Raw genomic sequence first — 14,288 nt, forward strand, 5'->3', positions numbered from 1 at the left:
CCCAAAATCCGGCCCTACAGGGCTATTGCATGCACAGTGGATTGTATCATTGTTTTGAGGTACCTCATCGAAACGCATCGACTGATATGCGACATGATCTATCTTGGTCACGAAATGACCTTAATGTGAGGTCAAGTTCTGACCTTGACATTTCGAGGTAAAAATGAGAGAAGAACGATCGTGCAAACGAAAATTCTCTACCTTTTTTAGTTCAAAAGCTTTTCATGAAACCTATATTGACAAAATTGTAATTTTACCCGTTTTTGGCTATGGAGCCTTAACCGTTGAGCTGAACTTAATTCTGACGAAATATTGACGAAAGAGCTGTTCAAGATATATCGATTGCTTCTCTCCTATCGATTGCGCCCTCCTAGCTATCATAGTTTTTGAGATACATGCACGTTTTCCGAAAAAAAAAGTATCGCATCATTGCGAGGTTTGACATTTGATGGCATACGGTCAGATCAGGGCCGTCATGGCCGTCTGGCCATAGGAGGATATAGAGGGGGCCACGGGGCCATGCTCCCCCCCCAAAGCGCCCGGAAATGGCACAAAATCGACACATTTCTGGGCATAATAATTAAACAAAGGAACTTCCATTGGGAAAAGTTTGGGTTATATTACATGATATGCAGTAAGGAAGCGAAATCCGAAGCATCCAATTCCAGAGCATCCGTTCATCCAAAGCATTAATCTATGATGGATTTTTTATGTAGCTTTAAAATCCGATGATTTCTTGTCACAACTTAGGTGGGTACTGTTTGACCTTACGTAATCTAATTATTTCAAACACATGGTATCTTCAATGCAAATTGGCAATGTTTCACACGTCAATTTCTATTTTGAATCGATTGATAAGGGTGAAAAACGCATGAAGAGGCGTATGTATCAGTCATGTGCATATTCATTTTTATTCTCTAAGCATAGGTACAATTTGGTGCGTCAAGGGAGGTCAAACACGCCCAACGCCGTTCAGGAAAACGAGCGACTAACAACAATGTAAATGCCATTAAATCGCCGGTCCGCCTTTTGAATGCGGATAAAGAACGCACTACGACTGGGCGAATTTCGAGACTGGCAAAAGCAATCACAGCCCGCTCCCAATATCCCGCTTGCAGTGCCCCTCCACCAGCACAGTACACAATGTATCTGTACATTATCTCACTTGCATTACCTATATACTATTTCGCTTGCAATGTGCCCTTTCCGATCAAAGCGTGTGCCCTATGCCACCTTTGGGACGCAGTGAAAAATCCTTAAAATATGCCCTGTCGTCCCGTGGTCTAGGGCAGCAGCTGGCGTAACAAAAAACTTCTCACAATCCTTACGATCGAGGAAGACACAACAGCCACATAGTAATGATCAGATGTATGTATTATTGAGCTAGACAGCGGCGCACCATGAGATCGGCGCCCGTTATCACAGGGGCAGTTGATGGGGTCAGACGTTCAGAGCGGTCCGGCAGTGTAACGGGCGTCTCAGTACAGCTCCGGGAACTGCTGCTGGTGAGCCTGGTACTCGGGCAGCTGCGCAGGCGCCACCGGCAGGTGGGCGCCGCTCGGCAGGAAGCCCTCCTCGCCGCTCGTGTAGTCCACGCGGAACTGCTGGCCCTCCGGCGAGACGAACTCGAACGAGCCCACCTTGGAGATGGAGCCCGTCTCGGGCTCGTAGCCGGGGATGCTCTTGCCGACCTCCTCCACCTGTCGGTCGGGCAGACAGAGTCGGCATCAGCGGTGCCACGACCAGTCCAGGCTCCAGTTGAGCAGTTGTATCGTAAGACTACATTTATGGATAAAACAAGTCAGGGTCGGCTTCAATTTATGACCTGAAGGATGCGTTGAATAACGTAAAGTTTAATGGAAGGCGGACTACTTACCCTTTGTCCGTTGTCCTGTTCGTATCCGTACTCGTAGTTGCCCTTGTCATCCGAGTTGAACCGGTACGACAGCAGTCTGATCTCTGGCTGCTGTTGATAATAGTCCTGCGGTGCAGCGGCCACCGCCGCCACCAAGCACACAAAGATTGCCTGGGGAAGGGAGGAAAAGAGAAAACGACAATTAGCTTGACCTTGCGAAGAAAAGTTTACAAATTGTTGAGTCACTTACAACTTGGGCTGCATCTCCATATTTGCTATACGAATTTCATTGGCTGAGGCGCATAGCAGTTAAGTTATTTCTGGGCGAGGCAGTCATTCATTTTATATACCATCAATACCAGGCCAGCTGTATATCATTGATTACGCCCTCATGTTCGGGACTGTTAGTCATCTACATCTCAGGCCAAGGTAATTGGAAAGGTGACGTCGAACTAAAGCATGTCCATTGTCCATCTGGTTGACCGTTTGGGCGGGTTAAATTTACTTTAACCATAAGCTGGATAGTGGATGGCTGTTCCACTCTGATGGTCTCATCTGACCGGGATAGGGTCAGCCGTTACGGCACAAAGCCCGGTTGTTCAAAAGCAGCCCCAACTTGCCCTTGATTTCTAACCGATTGTCTCGAACTATCGGCTATGTAGAAAGGTGGAAAGTTACCTACTCAGTAAAACAAAGAAGAAAACTGCGACGACGATTCAGGCAATATTTAAATTTAAACTTAAGGCCAATGAAAAAAGAAAAAGATATGTACTGACCGTTAAATAATGTGAGGAATTGTCTCTTGCGGCTAAAAAAATCATACTTTTGAAAGATTTCGTACTTTCAGAAGACGGAACTGGGCAGGCAAATGGAAGCAAATGTTTGAGTTAATGAGAAAGAGAAGTTTTAAATTAATTTAAAGCATTTGACAACATATTGGAAAATAGGTTCTTCAATAGCTAATCCATCACTTCAGTATTTCACCATTCACTCGCTGAATTTTTATTCTAGATGATAAAATTGCTATAGTTATGCTGCTCATTGCACAGTGTGCTCACCAGCTTCATGTTGAGGTTGAGGTGCTGATCCTTGGTCACGAAGGCAACTGTGCCTCGCTGCGCACGCCGGCAGTTTATATAGCTCAGCAGGGCTCCCCGGTCTGTGAGTGGCAGCAATCCGGTCCCCGAGAGCGGATAACGTCCCGCGTATCAGATGAAGCCGAGAGAAGGCCGGCCATGCGAGCTGCACTGGAGACGGGGCTAACGCACCGTGCAATTACACGACAAAGGCTAACACTAACAGCCAAGGTCATGAGAATAGTGTGATGCCAACGCTCGAGTCCTGAAAGGTGCATTGTACGGTAGGTAATCATGTTTTATCGGGCTTGTAATGCAATTGCAGTTTGTATTGGCTAGCATGCAGTTACCCTCGCCGGACCTATTGGTTTTCTACATACTCGCCGGCCGATGTTGTACGACCCCCCTCGCCGTTTCGCTCCTGATGGAGCTAGAGCATCCCGGAAAAATGAGCGTGTGCCCCGTTACGAGACGCAGCGACTGGTACCCGAGTTTAAGGTCCCTGGTTACCGGTGACCTCTGAGTCCAGGTCAAGTGACCCAAGGTACGGGTTCAGTTTTTCATAAATAAATTTCACAAAAAACGGTCGCAGAGCCGCGATTTGGGCATCCTTGTGTTCGACTGGCTGAGGCGCGTCGAATGGTATACTTTTTGTTTGGGTGAGGTTAACTTAAGGTGTTGACCTCTGTTCAAGTTCAGGTCAGCGCACCCCAGGTCACGAAGCTGGTCGAAGGAGGTTATGTCACATATCATTCGATTCGGCAGGTCTTCCTGGGTCTGTTGGTGACTTTCCCGACTCGCTAGCTCAAGTTGATCGGGAGTCATTGACGAAAAACGTTTATGACCCAAGTGACGTCATAAATGACGTCACGATAGGTCAACAATGCAAAAGTGAAGCATCGGACCTTGCAATGAGTTCAAGAAATCACGATTCCGTGTGCTTGAGATAGCTTGAGGTCGTTCCCGGCGCTAAGATAGCAGTTTTCACTTTTCCCCATTGAGTTAAAATAAAATGTAGCAATTGACTTATATTTAGTAGCAAAGTGGTGGCATTATTAGCAAACCATGTAGGTAACTAATACCTATGTTCGAGGAATATTGTTTAGGTATGCTCAGCATAAGCCACCGCTCAACACCAGTTATTCCTGCCCCTCGTCAGGCTCAGCGAACGCTGTTCGTGTTATGAAAGGCTGTGCTTTCTCACGAACCAGCTTTATATATTCCCGACCGGGGCTGGGAAAATGCGTTTTATTCACCGAGGTTTTTGTGCGGAGGACCGAGTGCCGGTAGGCACGAGGTCCGTAGCAAAAACCGAGGTGAATAAAACTGCATTTTCACAGCCCAAGGTTGGGAAGAGATTTACCACATGCCGTACCGGCGCAACAGTTAATATCATATTCATTTGATATTTTACATTTTAATCTTAATATTGTGTTAATATTATATTAATACTATGTTCATATTTATAGTCACCGTGATTATTTGTTTGTGTTTTTCATTATTAGGCTGCGTTGAGTATGAAAGTGAAATTCCTACTCCCCCTTATTTAGGGTTTGAAAAAGCTGAGGATGAAGATGGTGAAACGCCAGAAGCTAGAATAAAGATATGGAGTCCAGCAGGAGTGAGGAAACCGCGAGAAAAACTAAAAATTGGGTGAAACGCTGAATCAAACGCGTCTTGGATCCCAGCTGAAACAATATCAAATGTTTCATTGTGGCACGTTAAGATGTTTCACGCATTTAAATTGTTCGTTTTTTGCGTGCATTATGTAGAAATAATGATTATTCCGACCATGTTCTGCAGCAATAAATACATTGGCATTGGAACGGTAACCTTGTTTAGTTGAATTACGCTGACAGCAAAAGTATGTAAACACGCAGTAACTTGCTTTTGCTGTTGCTGTTAGTGAACACACAATCCGTAAATATCTTCTTTGAAATTAGTTCTTCCGCTCAGAATATTCAGTAAAACTTTGTCTGGGAAAATCAAAAAGCCCTAGGGCCGAATCGTTTCCCAAATACCTTCAACATTAGCCGAGGCGGGCCGAAGCCATTTCCCAAATGCACGTGCTAATGTTAAAGGGATATCTCGGCATGTGGTAATATTACAACATTACGCTATCATATGTAGAGCGATCATTCTGGTACCATCTGCTGAGATTCATTCACTTGTCACGAACGTAGGTCATGCGAAGTTGAGTAATTTTGAAGTCCGTGATATACTATGTAGATAAGCCTTCTGGCCGTTAATCGTGTAGTAGGCGGTGCGCTTTGACGGGGGCGCAAATCGGCTTTGACTGGCCGGCCCACCTGTGTGATGTGTCGTCTGGGCCGGACTCTGCCGTCACTAAAAGAGCCCCGACCGACGTCACCAACTCTGACACGGCAGACGGCCGGAGGTGGAGGGGAGGCCCCCTCCCCCCTCCGTCCTCCCCCGGGAGCCCGGGCATCGCGTCAGCCCACATTGAACGTGCCATCCCATATTAACATGTGTGGGATGCTGGTATACCGTTAACATATAGGTAACAGACACGCTGTGCTATGCTATGCTATGCTGTGCTGTGCTATGCTAAAAGGTTTTGCGGGAAGAGCTGTCAGTTGTCACGCCTAAAGTTTTGAAGATAGCGAAAATGCTCAAAATTAAAAAGGTGTAGGTAGAATAAACAGGGCTATAAAACTGCTATCTCGGGGTTTTGACACTTTTGGATTTTGACCCCCAAAGCTTAACAATTTTTTTCATATAATACCCCAAAAATACCTAACATTTTTGAAATTTTGAAAAACAGTACCTATATGTTAGGCCTATATAAATATTGGTTTGCTATTGACATGCCAAATTTGAGCTCGATTGCCCGATTTTGGCAAAGATATGACGAAAAAAATGCTCAAAATTTGTTACGTAAAATTTCCGATCTCAGTTTTTAGCCGTTATAGACCACAAAGAGTAAAACGAAGGAAACCATTGGATTCCCAGTGATGAGCTGCATCGAATAGATAGTAGATACCCTTTTATGCAAAAATATCAATTTTGACATTTGACCTTACGATTGATCCAACGTTGGATTCATATTGTGGCCCTTGGTGACCTGACCTAGATGTGACCTGACCTGGCATCAGTGACCTCTTTAAGTAACTATCATAAGTAGGTATTAGCAGTGCTTTCCGCGATAACTAATTTTCGGACCTGCGATAACGATAAAACGATAAAAAAAGGTTCGCGATAACGATAAACGATAAACGATAAAAAAAAATCAAAAAATTAACAGCGATAGCGATAAAACGATACAACGATAACGATAAGTATTCTTTTAACAGCGATAACGAAACGATAAAACGATAACGATATATGTTTTAACAGCGATAACGAAACGATAAACGATACAACGATAACGATAATGTTTTTTTTAACAGCGATAGCAGAAGTGATAAGAAATACAGCTTGAATAAGTGTACTTAAAGTTTATTTGCAGATCTATACACTTAGCAGCTGGCAACAGGTTGCACACACATACTGTCGCGCGGCATACACTGTCGATCGTCTTCCATTTTCCATCATCCCGTTTTACATTTTATCGTTTATCGTTCATAATTTTTGTAACTTGCGATAAGTGGATGAGCAATAATTTTGAAAATTTAGCGATAAACGATAACGATAGCCGGTTTACTTATAACAGCGATAATTATCGTTTATCGTTTATCGCTCATCCTATCGCATGCGGAAACCACTGGGTATTAGGCAACCAACACTCTATCGATGATTTTCGATGACTCATACGACACAAGGCTTAAAGGTAGTGTGCCAGCTTTCTTGGACCGTATGGAGTTAATGGCCCAGCTAAGGAGAACCGGATTTTTAGAACTTATCCATACCTTCAAAACTCATGGAAACGTCTTAAATTCTTCAAATTTTGAGTACCCCAGTGCGAAATTCGCCCCGACGGGTTGTCGGTCGTACCCCAACCACATTTCACACCACTATGAACAATAAATGCACACACTGAAATCGCTATTACCGATATGCTCATCCAATCAAGTTTCGATAAACCCGTTCATCATCATCTCCTGCGGTTTCGAACACGCCTGTTAGGTGGCTTCTGATGCTCGTCGAGGTCGGAATTTCCAAATACGCGTGGTGCGTCGGGCCGCGCGCTCTGACTTCGGCCAAGAAAAATGCGTCAGCTGATCATTGTCATTTCTGCCACTTGCGTGTGGTGAAATGGGGTCATAACTTATAAGACGGCTTTTTCATATCAATTATTTTACAAAAAATCATATTTCAAACCATAAATAATGTTCGACAGCCAAATAAAAGAAACAATACCAATACGGGCTTACAGTTTAACCCGCGCGGGGCTGGGGTCTCCAGCCGAACGCGCGGGGCTGGGGGGGGTAAATTTTACCCCCCCTGTTATCTCCCAAACTAATGGTCCGATTTGGAAAATTCAAACGCCAATCGAAAGCTCTCATCACGAACTACTAAAAACATGTACTTAATTTAAAGTTTGAGGTCAAGGTCAAGGTCAGGTCAAGGGTACAAATTGCAAGTTTCTACAGTATCGGCCTTGCACCGTAGTTGCCGAAGAATGGAGTCATGGACTGAGACTGATCGCCCAAAACGTGTTCTTAGGCTACCAAGACAATATTCGTTGCATACAATATCATTCAGAGGTCAAGGTCAAGGTCAGGTCAGGTCAGGTCACCAAAAAACAAAATATAGAAAAGGGCATGTGCGACACATGTTTTATGGGTCATTTTACTCATAGAATTCAATAGGCACACTCAATAAGTGATATGGACCACCTCTGGATGAATTTCAGGTCGAGGTCAGGTCAAGGTCAGGTCAAGTGAGGTCAAATTTTGAAGTTGGTTGTTAAGGCCTAAAAAGGTGTCTATCTGATGCAGTTTTTCACGGCGAATCGAATGGTGCTATTTTTGTTTCCGTACGAGGTCTAGAACTTCCAAAAAAGTCATTTTTCAAAAATTTTGTGTGTCGTGACGTCATAAAATTTTGAATAACTCCCACATTTTTGAACCGATTCTTCTAAAATTTGGTATGTAGGTGCACATAGACCACTTCTCTGACATTTATTCCGGTTTTTTCGATAGACTCAAAATTTTGGATTTTATAATGATTTTCCCAAAAAATTCAGTTTTTTGAAAAAATTTAGGCCAAAATCCAAAATTTTCAAAAAACCGAGATAGCCATTTGATAGACAAAGTAAAATTACGTATAACCTTTTTTGTTACGTCTTGATTCCTTTAAAAATGAAGATGTTAGCGGCGTTTGAACTTTTGCCGTTTTTGAGGCGAAAATGGCGAACATGACGTCACTAAAACGTCAATTTCTCAAAAATTTTCCGACGGATTTCGCTCAAATTTTCAGGGAACGTGTCAAATTGATGTAAGAAAAGGTACTGAAAGTTTGGCGGCGCTGCGCGCCGCCGTTTTTGAGATATCGCAAAAATTCGCGAGGGGGGGGTAAAATTTACCCCCCCCCAGCCCCGCGCGGGTTAAGGCTCGACATTGTGTTGTCTACGATTAGACAGCTGATAACTCATTCCCGTACGTCGTATGGTCGTAACACTATAATGACCTTTGCTTATTGTCACAAGTGCGCCGCATTCGCGATTGTTGCCCGACGCCTGTTTGCAGGTGAGCCCACTACAGTTGTTATACATATCTAAAAACCGATAAACTTTTAGGCGAAAAAGGCACTATTCCAGGCCCATTTTTGATTTTTTTGCGATATTAGGTAAAAACAGAAGCTTCTTATCCTAAGAAAAATGAAATGGGAAATCTTTCAAAGGTGGCACACTACCTTTAAACACATAACACACATCGTGTTTCTCTCTCGAAACTAACATGTCAACCAAACTAAAGATGAGCATGAAACAGGAAATTTCGGGTCCTTAGGTCAACGTTGATAAGGCAGGATCGGAAAAGGTTATGTTGTATGATATTAGTTGATCCGTATCGCTGAACAAATATTTGTAGCCCATCCCAGAAAACATGCCGACGTCGGCCCAAGGCCAGTCTAACCTCGGCCCCACATCGGCTGGACGTCGCGGGTACGTCCGCACATATCGACGTCCAGCCGAGGTCCAGCCGACGTCAGGCAGACGTCGGACCGAGATCGTTTGCCGAGGTTGACGAGATCGTCCGACGTCGGCATGCCGAAGCCGATGCCGAGATGCCGGCGTCACCCCGATGTTTGCCGATGTTGGGCCAACATCTGCATATTTACTATAGTACCAAACGCCAGCAGTGGCGGATCCAGGGGGGGCAAAATGGGCATTTGCCCCCCCCCCCAACGGCATGATTTTAACATTACGCCTATGGACGATGCATGGAAAGAATCGATAAATTTTTATGGTTTGCCCCCCCCCCCCAAACCTCTGAGCTGGATCCGCCTCTGAACGCCAGTAGCGGCGGAACATCTTCAACTAAGGGGGGGGGGGGCACTGCCGACTTTTGGTCCCATTCTTTCCATGCAACGCCCATAGGGCTAATGTTAAAGTCTTTTGGTCCCATTCTTTCCATGCAACGCCCATAGGGCTATGATGCTAAAATGGCAAAATCAAGGGGGGCACGGTGCCCCGGTGCCCCCCCCGTTCCGCTGCCTATGCTAGCCCAAGGCTATATAAACCAGGTAGAACGCTCCCGAAGAAAAAGTGGTGACAAGCAATATTTAGTTGCCGCGACCCTCACTTGTTCAAGACTATATCCGCAAGCAGCATTTACAAGCTAGCGGAAATCGACCAATCGGCGTTCGGCAATACTCAACGCTGATTGGCCCGATGCTCGTGACGAAATTGCGGGGGACTGCAGCTATTCCCCAATGGCGTTTCATTGACTTATGACTTTTGAAGGGGATTTGTATCAGTTTTTGTTGGGTTTGAGGCCATTTTTGAGCTTGGATATTCTTTCCGTGACCTTTGACTATATAATAACGACATTTAATCATGACATTTCTATATACTACCGGTGTCACATCGGCCAAAAAGACCGTAAGTACATGGGATAGACGGACCACTGCTGATGGGGCCACACATGCCGGCGTGTAGTCATCGGAGGCCCATAAGGGCTCGACATGGGCCCTTTATGGGTCGGTATAGGCCCAGTGGGTCCAGTGCAGGCCTACCAGGGGCCGGTGGCATATAATGTAAGGCTGTCTCGGGACGTTGAGGGCTCATGGGGGCCATATAGGACCATCAGGGACCACATAAGCCAATCAGGGGTCCATTTAGGCCAATAAAGGCGCTTCAGGGACTTGAAGAGGCCATTCAAGAGCCGTGGTGGGCCCATGAGGGGACGGCATTGGTCCATCAGGTGCAGTCAGGGGATTTGTACGGGTTTCTCAGTGGCCCATTTGGGCATGTCAGTGACCAATTTAGACCCAGCAGGGGGCTTTGTAGACCTATCAGGGGCTGGTGATGGTTTATCGGGGGTCAGCGTTAGTCCATCGGGGCACGGCATATGCCCATCAGAGGTAATTGCGGGCCCACGCTGAACAATGATGGCCCTTCAACGGCCCCTAATGGATCTAGATTGACCCATGTTCCATGATGTGTCCATGTATGCCCCTATGGCAGGCCTACTCAGACCCCTGATGGACGTTCCCGGCCTCTGATGACCCTATACTGAATCCTGGTGGGGCTCTAAGAGTCTCCAATAACCCTTCTTCAGCCCATTATTACCATACGCTGGCACTAGAGGCCCCACATCAGCCGCAGGGCAGTCCGTGCCAAGACAGCATGTCTTTTCGGCCGATATTACATCGGTAATATTAATGATTATGAGCATATTTTTAATTGACCGAATCCTCAATGTAATCTGAATAAAATGACAAATAGCAAAAATTCGGGTATATTCGATCACAGATCTTTGTCAACCGATACCAGCAGGCGCCACAATTGTAGATGTCAAAATACTTTTTGTTCAGTACACATGCACAACAGTAGATATGTCCTCAGGGAAAAGATTTATGGTTGGTACTTCTAAAAGTCGCAGCAGTCAAACATAATATGTACAGGGAAAGCAGTCAAACATAATATGTACAGGGAAAAACCTATACACAAGATTAAAGTGCGTTTGTGCCTAAGCATATACGAATTTAAGATGAAACAATACTTGCGGATCAATTAAATGGGCAGCAAGTTACACTCTTACCCTGGACAAAGTTAGGGCACATATAACATTTACACTGTGCGAAACAATTAAATGAGCATATTATACATAAATGAACATTATATACGTAAATGAGCATACATGAGCGTATTATCATACTATGACTACTCATACCCTGGACAAAGTTAGGGCGCATACAGCATCTATGAAAACGATCTACACAATCACTTTTTAACGTGGTGAGCTCTTGAAAATGCTACCCTACTTTGGAAGTAGCTGCCAGGAGGTGCTGTTATCGTTAAGAGCTGGCATCCTATCGCGGATGGTGATGGATTCAGCAATCCTCCTGTCAGCTTCATCCTTACATTTGCGTACGATGCGTGCTATCAGAGTCGTGTCCGTTGGGGTCAGGTCTGGGTGCTCGTGCGCGAAATGTTCACCCATTGGTGTGCCTAGTTTCTTGTTGGTGCCATCTCGTAAGTGTTCGTTATATCGCAGTCGTATTGGCCTACCGCTTTCTCCTACGTAAGTTTTGTTGCACAGACTACATTTCAATTCGTACACTACGTTTTTCGTGTGACACTTTCCCCGCAGCCCAGCTTGACATGCGTGGCAGTGCTGTCTGCCTGAAGGACACGGTGGGTCTTTGAGAGCTGACCGCACTAGCTGTCTTTTGAGTGTGTTTTGATTTGTCCATGCTGCAAGGATCGGAAACCCTGATGTTTTCAGCACTTTTTGGACCTTGGAGGCCACTTCATCATTTATGAATGGTAGTTTGACGTAAACTGTTCCCCTGCGCTTCCTTTTGTCCCTCTGCACCCCAGCTACCCCCCTGTTTGCACGAGAGCATTCCCGTAGCATGACACTTTTGATGAGCTTAGCTGGATAACCGTTCAGCTTAAATAGGGACGTGATCACCTCTAGGCTCTTGTCCCTACTTGGGATGTCGGAACTTATCCGAATGGCTCTTTTTACATGTCCTGTTAAGACTGCCTTTTTGGTCGTGAAAGGATGGGCCGATTGAAAGTGAAGGACAAGTTTTGCGGCATTGGGCTTAATGTACAGTTGTGTAGTGTACGTGCCGTTGTCCTTTACTGTAATCAGTACATCAAGGAAAGGGAGAGATCCGTTTGCATCAGATCGCTCCATCGTGAACTTGATCGTTTCATGTTTCGAGTTTAGAAAGTCTAGGTACTCGGATAAGCTTTCTGCCCCGTGTGTCCATACCGCAAACACATCATCTATGTAGCGCATGTAGGTATTCGGCTTCAAACCCCTAGGGTGATTCCAGAACTGTTTCTCGAGTGAGCCCATGAACACAACTGCTAGGGTTGGAGCGATACGGGATCCCATAGCCAGGCCCTGGGTCTGCTTGAAGTACGAGTCCCCAAACCTAAGATAGTTGTTCTGGAGACAGTGTTGTAGCAGCGTTCTGATGTCACTGGTGTCTAGTCCAAATAGGTTCAATTCTGCCCGGTGCTCCTCGATAAGCGCGATGACTGCGTCTATGGCTTCCCCGGTAGGCACGTTGCCATAAAGATTCTTTACGTCTACGCTGAATATTATGCTCCCTTCCGGGAGGCCGGCAGGATAGGCCTCATTCAACCTAGATAGAAAGTCATCAGTGCTCCTAAGGTGGGCAGGCACGTACTGAAGAAGCTGGGAAATGACCTGCTCTAATAGCCAAGATAGTCTATCCAGAGGATCATCTATGGCAGACACAATAGGTCTCAGGGGAATGCCTGTCTTGTGAGTTTTAGGCAGGCCGTATAGTTCTGCACAGCGAGAATGGAATGGTCACGTCCCTATTTAAGCTGAACGGTTATCCAGCTAAGCTCATCAAAAGTGTCATGCTACGGGAATGCTCTCGTGCAAACAGGGGGGTAGCTGGGGTGCAGAGGGACAAAAGGAAGCGCAGGGGAACAGTTTACGTCAAACTACCATTCATAAATGATGAAGTGGCCTCCAAGGTCCAAAAAGTGCTGAAAACATCAGGGTTTCCGATCCTTGCAGCATGGACAAATCAAAACACACTCAAAAGACAGCTAGTGCGGTCAGCTCTCAAAGACCCACCGTGTCCTTCAGGCAGACAGCACTGCCACGCATGTCAAGCTGGGCTGCGGGGAAAGTGTCACACGAAAAACGTAGTGTACGAATTGAAATGTAGTCTGTGCAACAAAACTTACGTAGGAGAAAGCGGTAGGCCAATACGACTGCGATATAACGAACACTTACGAGATGGCACCAACAAGAAACTAGGCACACCAATGGGTGAACATTTCGCGCACGAGCACCCAGACCTGACCCCAACGGACACGACTCTGATAGCACGCATCGTACGCAAATGTAAGGATGAAGCTGACAGGAGGATTGCTGAATCCATCACCATCCGCGATAGGATGCCAGCTCTTAACGATAACAGCACCTCCTGGCAGCTACTTCCAAAGTAGGGTAGCATTTTCAAGAGCTCACCACGTTAAAAAGTGATTGTGTAGATCGTTTTCATAGATGCTGTATGCGCCCTAACTTTGTCCAGGGTATGAGTAGTCATAGTATGATAATACGCTCATGTATGCTCATTTACGTATATAATGTTCATTTATGTATAATATGCTCATTTAATTGTTTCGCACAGTGTAAATGTTATATGTGCCCTAACTTTGTCCAGGGTAAGAGTGTAACTTGCTGCCCATTTAATTGATCCGCAAGTATTGTTTCATCTTAAATTCGTATATGCTTAGGCACAAACGCACTTTAATCTTGTGTATAGGTTTTTCCCTGTACATATTATGTTTGACTGCTTTCCCTGTACATATTATGTTTGACTGCTGCGACTTTTAGAAGTACCAACCATAAATCTTTTCCCTGAGGACATATCTACTGTTGTGCATGTGTACTGAACAAAAAGTATTTTGACATCTACAATTGTGGCGCCTGCTGGTATCGGTTGACAAAGATCTGTGATCGAATATACCCGAATTTTTGCTATTTGTCATTTTATTCAGATTACATTGAGGATTCGGTCAATTAAAAATATGCTCATAATCATCAATATGATTTTCCTCACTACGCTAAACTCTCTTAAATCGGTAATATTAATTAAAATCATGATTTTATGGTGCCATTATATAGCTAACAGTCATAAGAAATATATTTCAACTCGAAAACAGCTCGAAACAGCATATAATCTTAAAGAAACCCTTCCGAAATCCAAAAGCCTATTCGGGTCCA

The 14,288-nt window shown here is 45.0% G+C and overlaps 1 protein-coding gene across 2 annotated transcripts; it reads right to left on the minus strand.

Moving 5' to 3' along the window:
• Window positions 1–1,356: 1,356 nt before the first annotated feature.
• LOC122370549 (flexible cuticle protein 12-like) lies at window positions 1,357–14,284 on the minus strand. 2 transcript variants are annotated; one of them, XM_043346224.1, is made up of 5 exons: window positions 14,257–14,284; window positions 2,914–3,196; window positions 2,632–2,711; window positions 1,877–2,026; window positions 1,357–1,700 (listed from the first exon to the last, which is right to left on the minus strand). In XM_043346224.1, exons 3-5 carry the CDS (start codon window positions 2,674–2,676, stop codon window positions 1,479–1,481), a joined length of 417 nt encoding a protein of 138 aa, XP_043202159.1. In that variant the 5' UTR covers window positions 2,677–2,711; window positions 2,914–3,196; window positions 14,257–14,284; the 3' UTR covers window positions 1,357–1,478. The 2 variants fall into 2 exon arrangements, with proteins under 2 accessions (XP_043202159.1, XP_043202160.1); XM_043346225.1 differs by lacking the exon at window positions 2,632–2,711.
• Between the last annotated feature and the right edge of the window lie 4 nt (window positions 14,285–14,288).

Source organism: Amphibalanus amphitrite, unplaced genomic scaffold (assembly GCF_019059575.1).
Source record: "Amphibalanus amphitrite isolate SeventyFive unplaced genomic scaffold, NRLGWU_Aamphi_draft 001144F_arrow, whole genome shotgun sequence".
In the NCBI taxonomy this organism is placed as follows: Eukaryota; Metazoa; Arthropoda; class Thecostraca; order Balanomorpha; family Balanidae; genus Amphibalanus; species Amphibalanus amphitrite.

Bases quoted from the DNA above. Each gene is read 5' to 3' on its own strand.
- LOC122370549 (XM_043346224.1), bottom strand. From the start codon at position 2,676: ATGATTTTTTTAGCCGCAAGAGACAATTCCTCACATTATTTAACG. The intron at 2,027-2,631 runs GTCAGTACATAT...TCCCTTCCCCAG, and splicing joins ATTCCTCACATTATTTAACG to GCAATCTTTGTGTGCTTGGT. The intron at 1,701-1,876 runs GTAAGTAGTCCG...CCCGACCGACAG, and splicing joins AACAGGACAACGGACAAAGG to GTGGAGGAGGTCGGCAAGAG.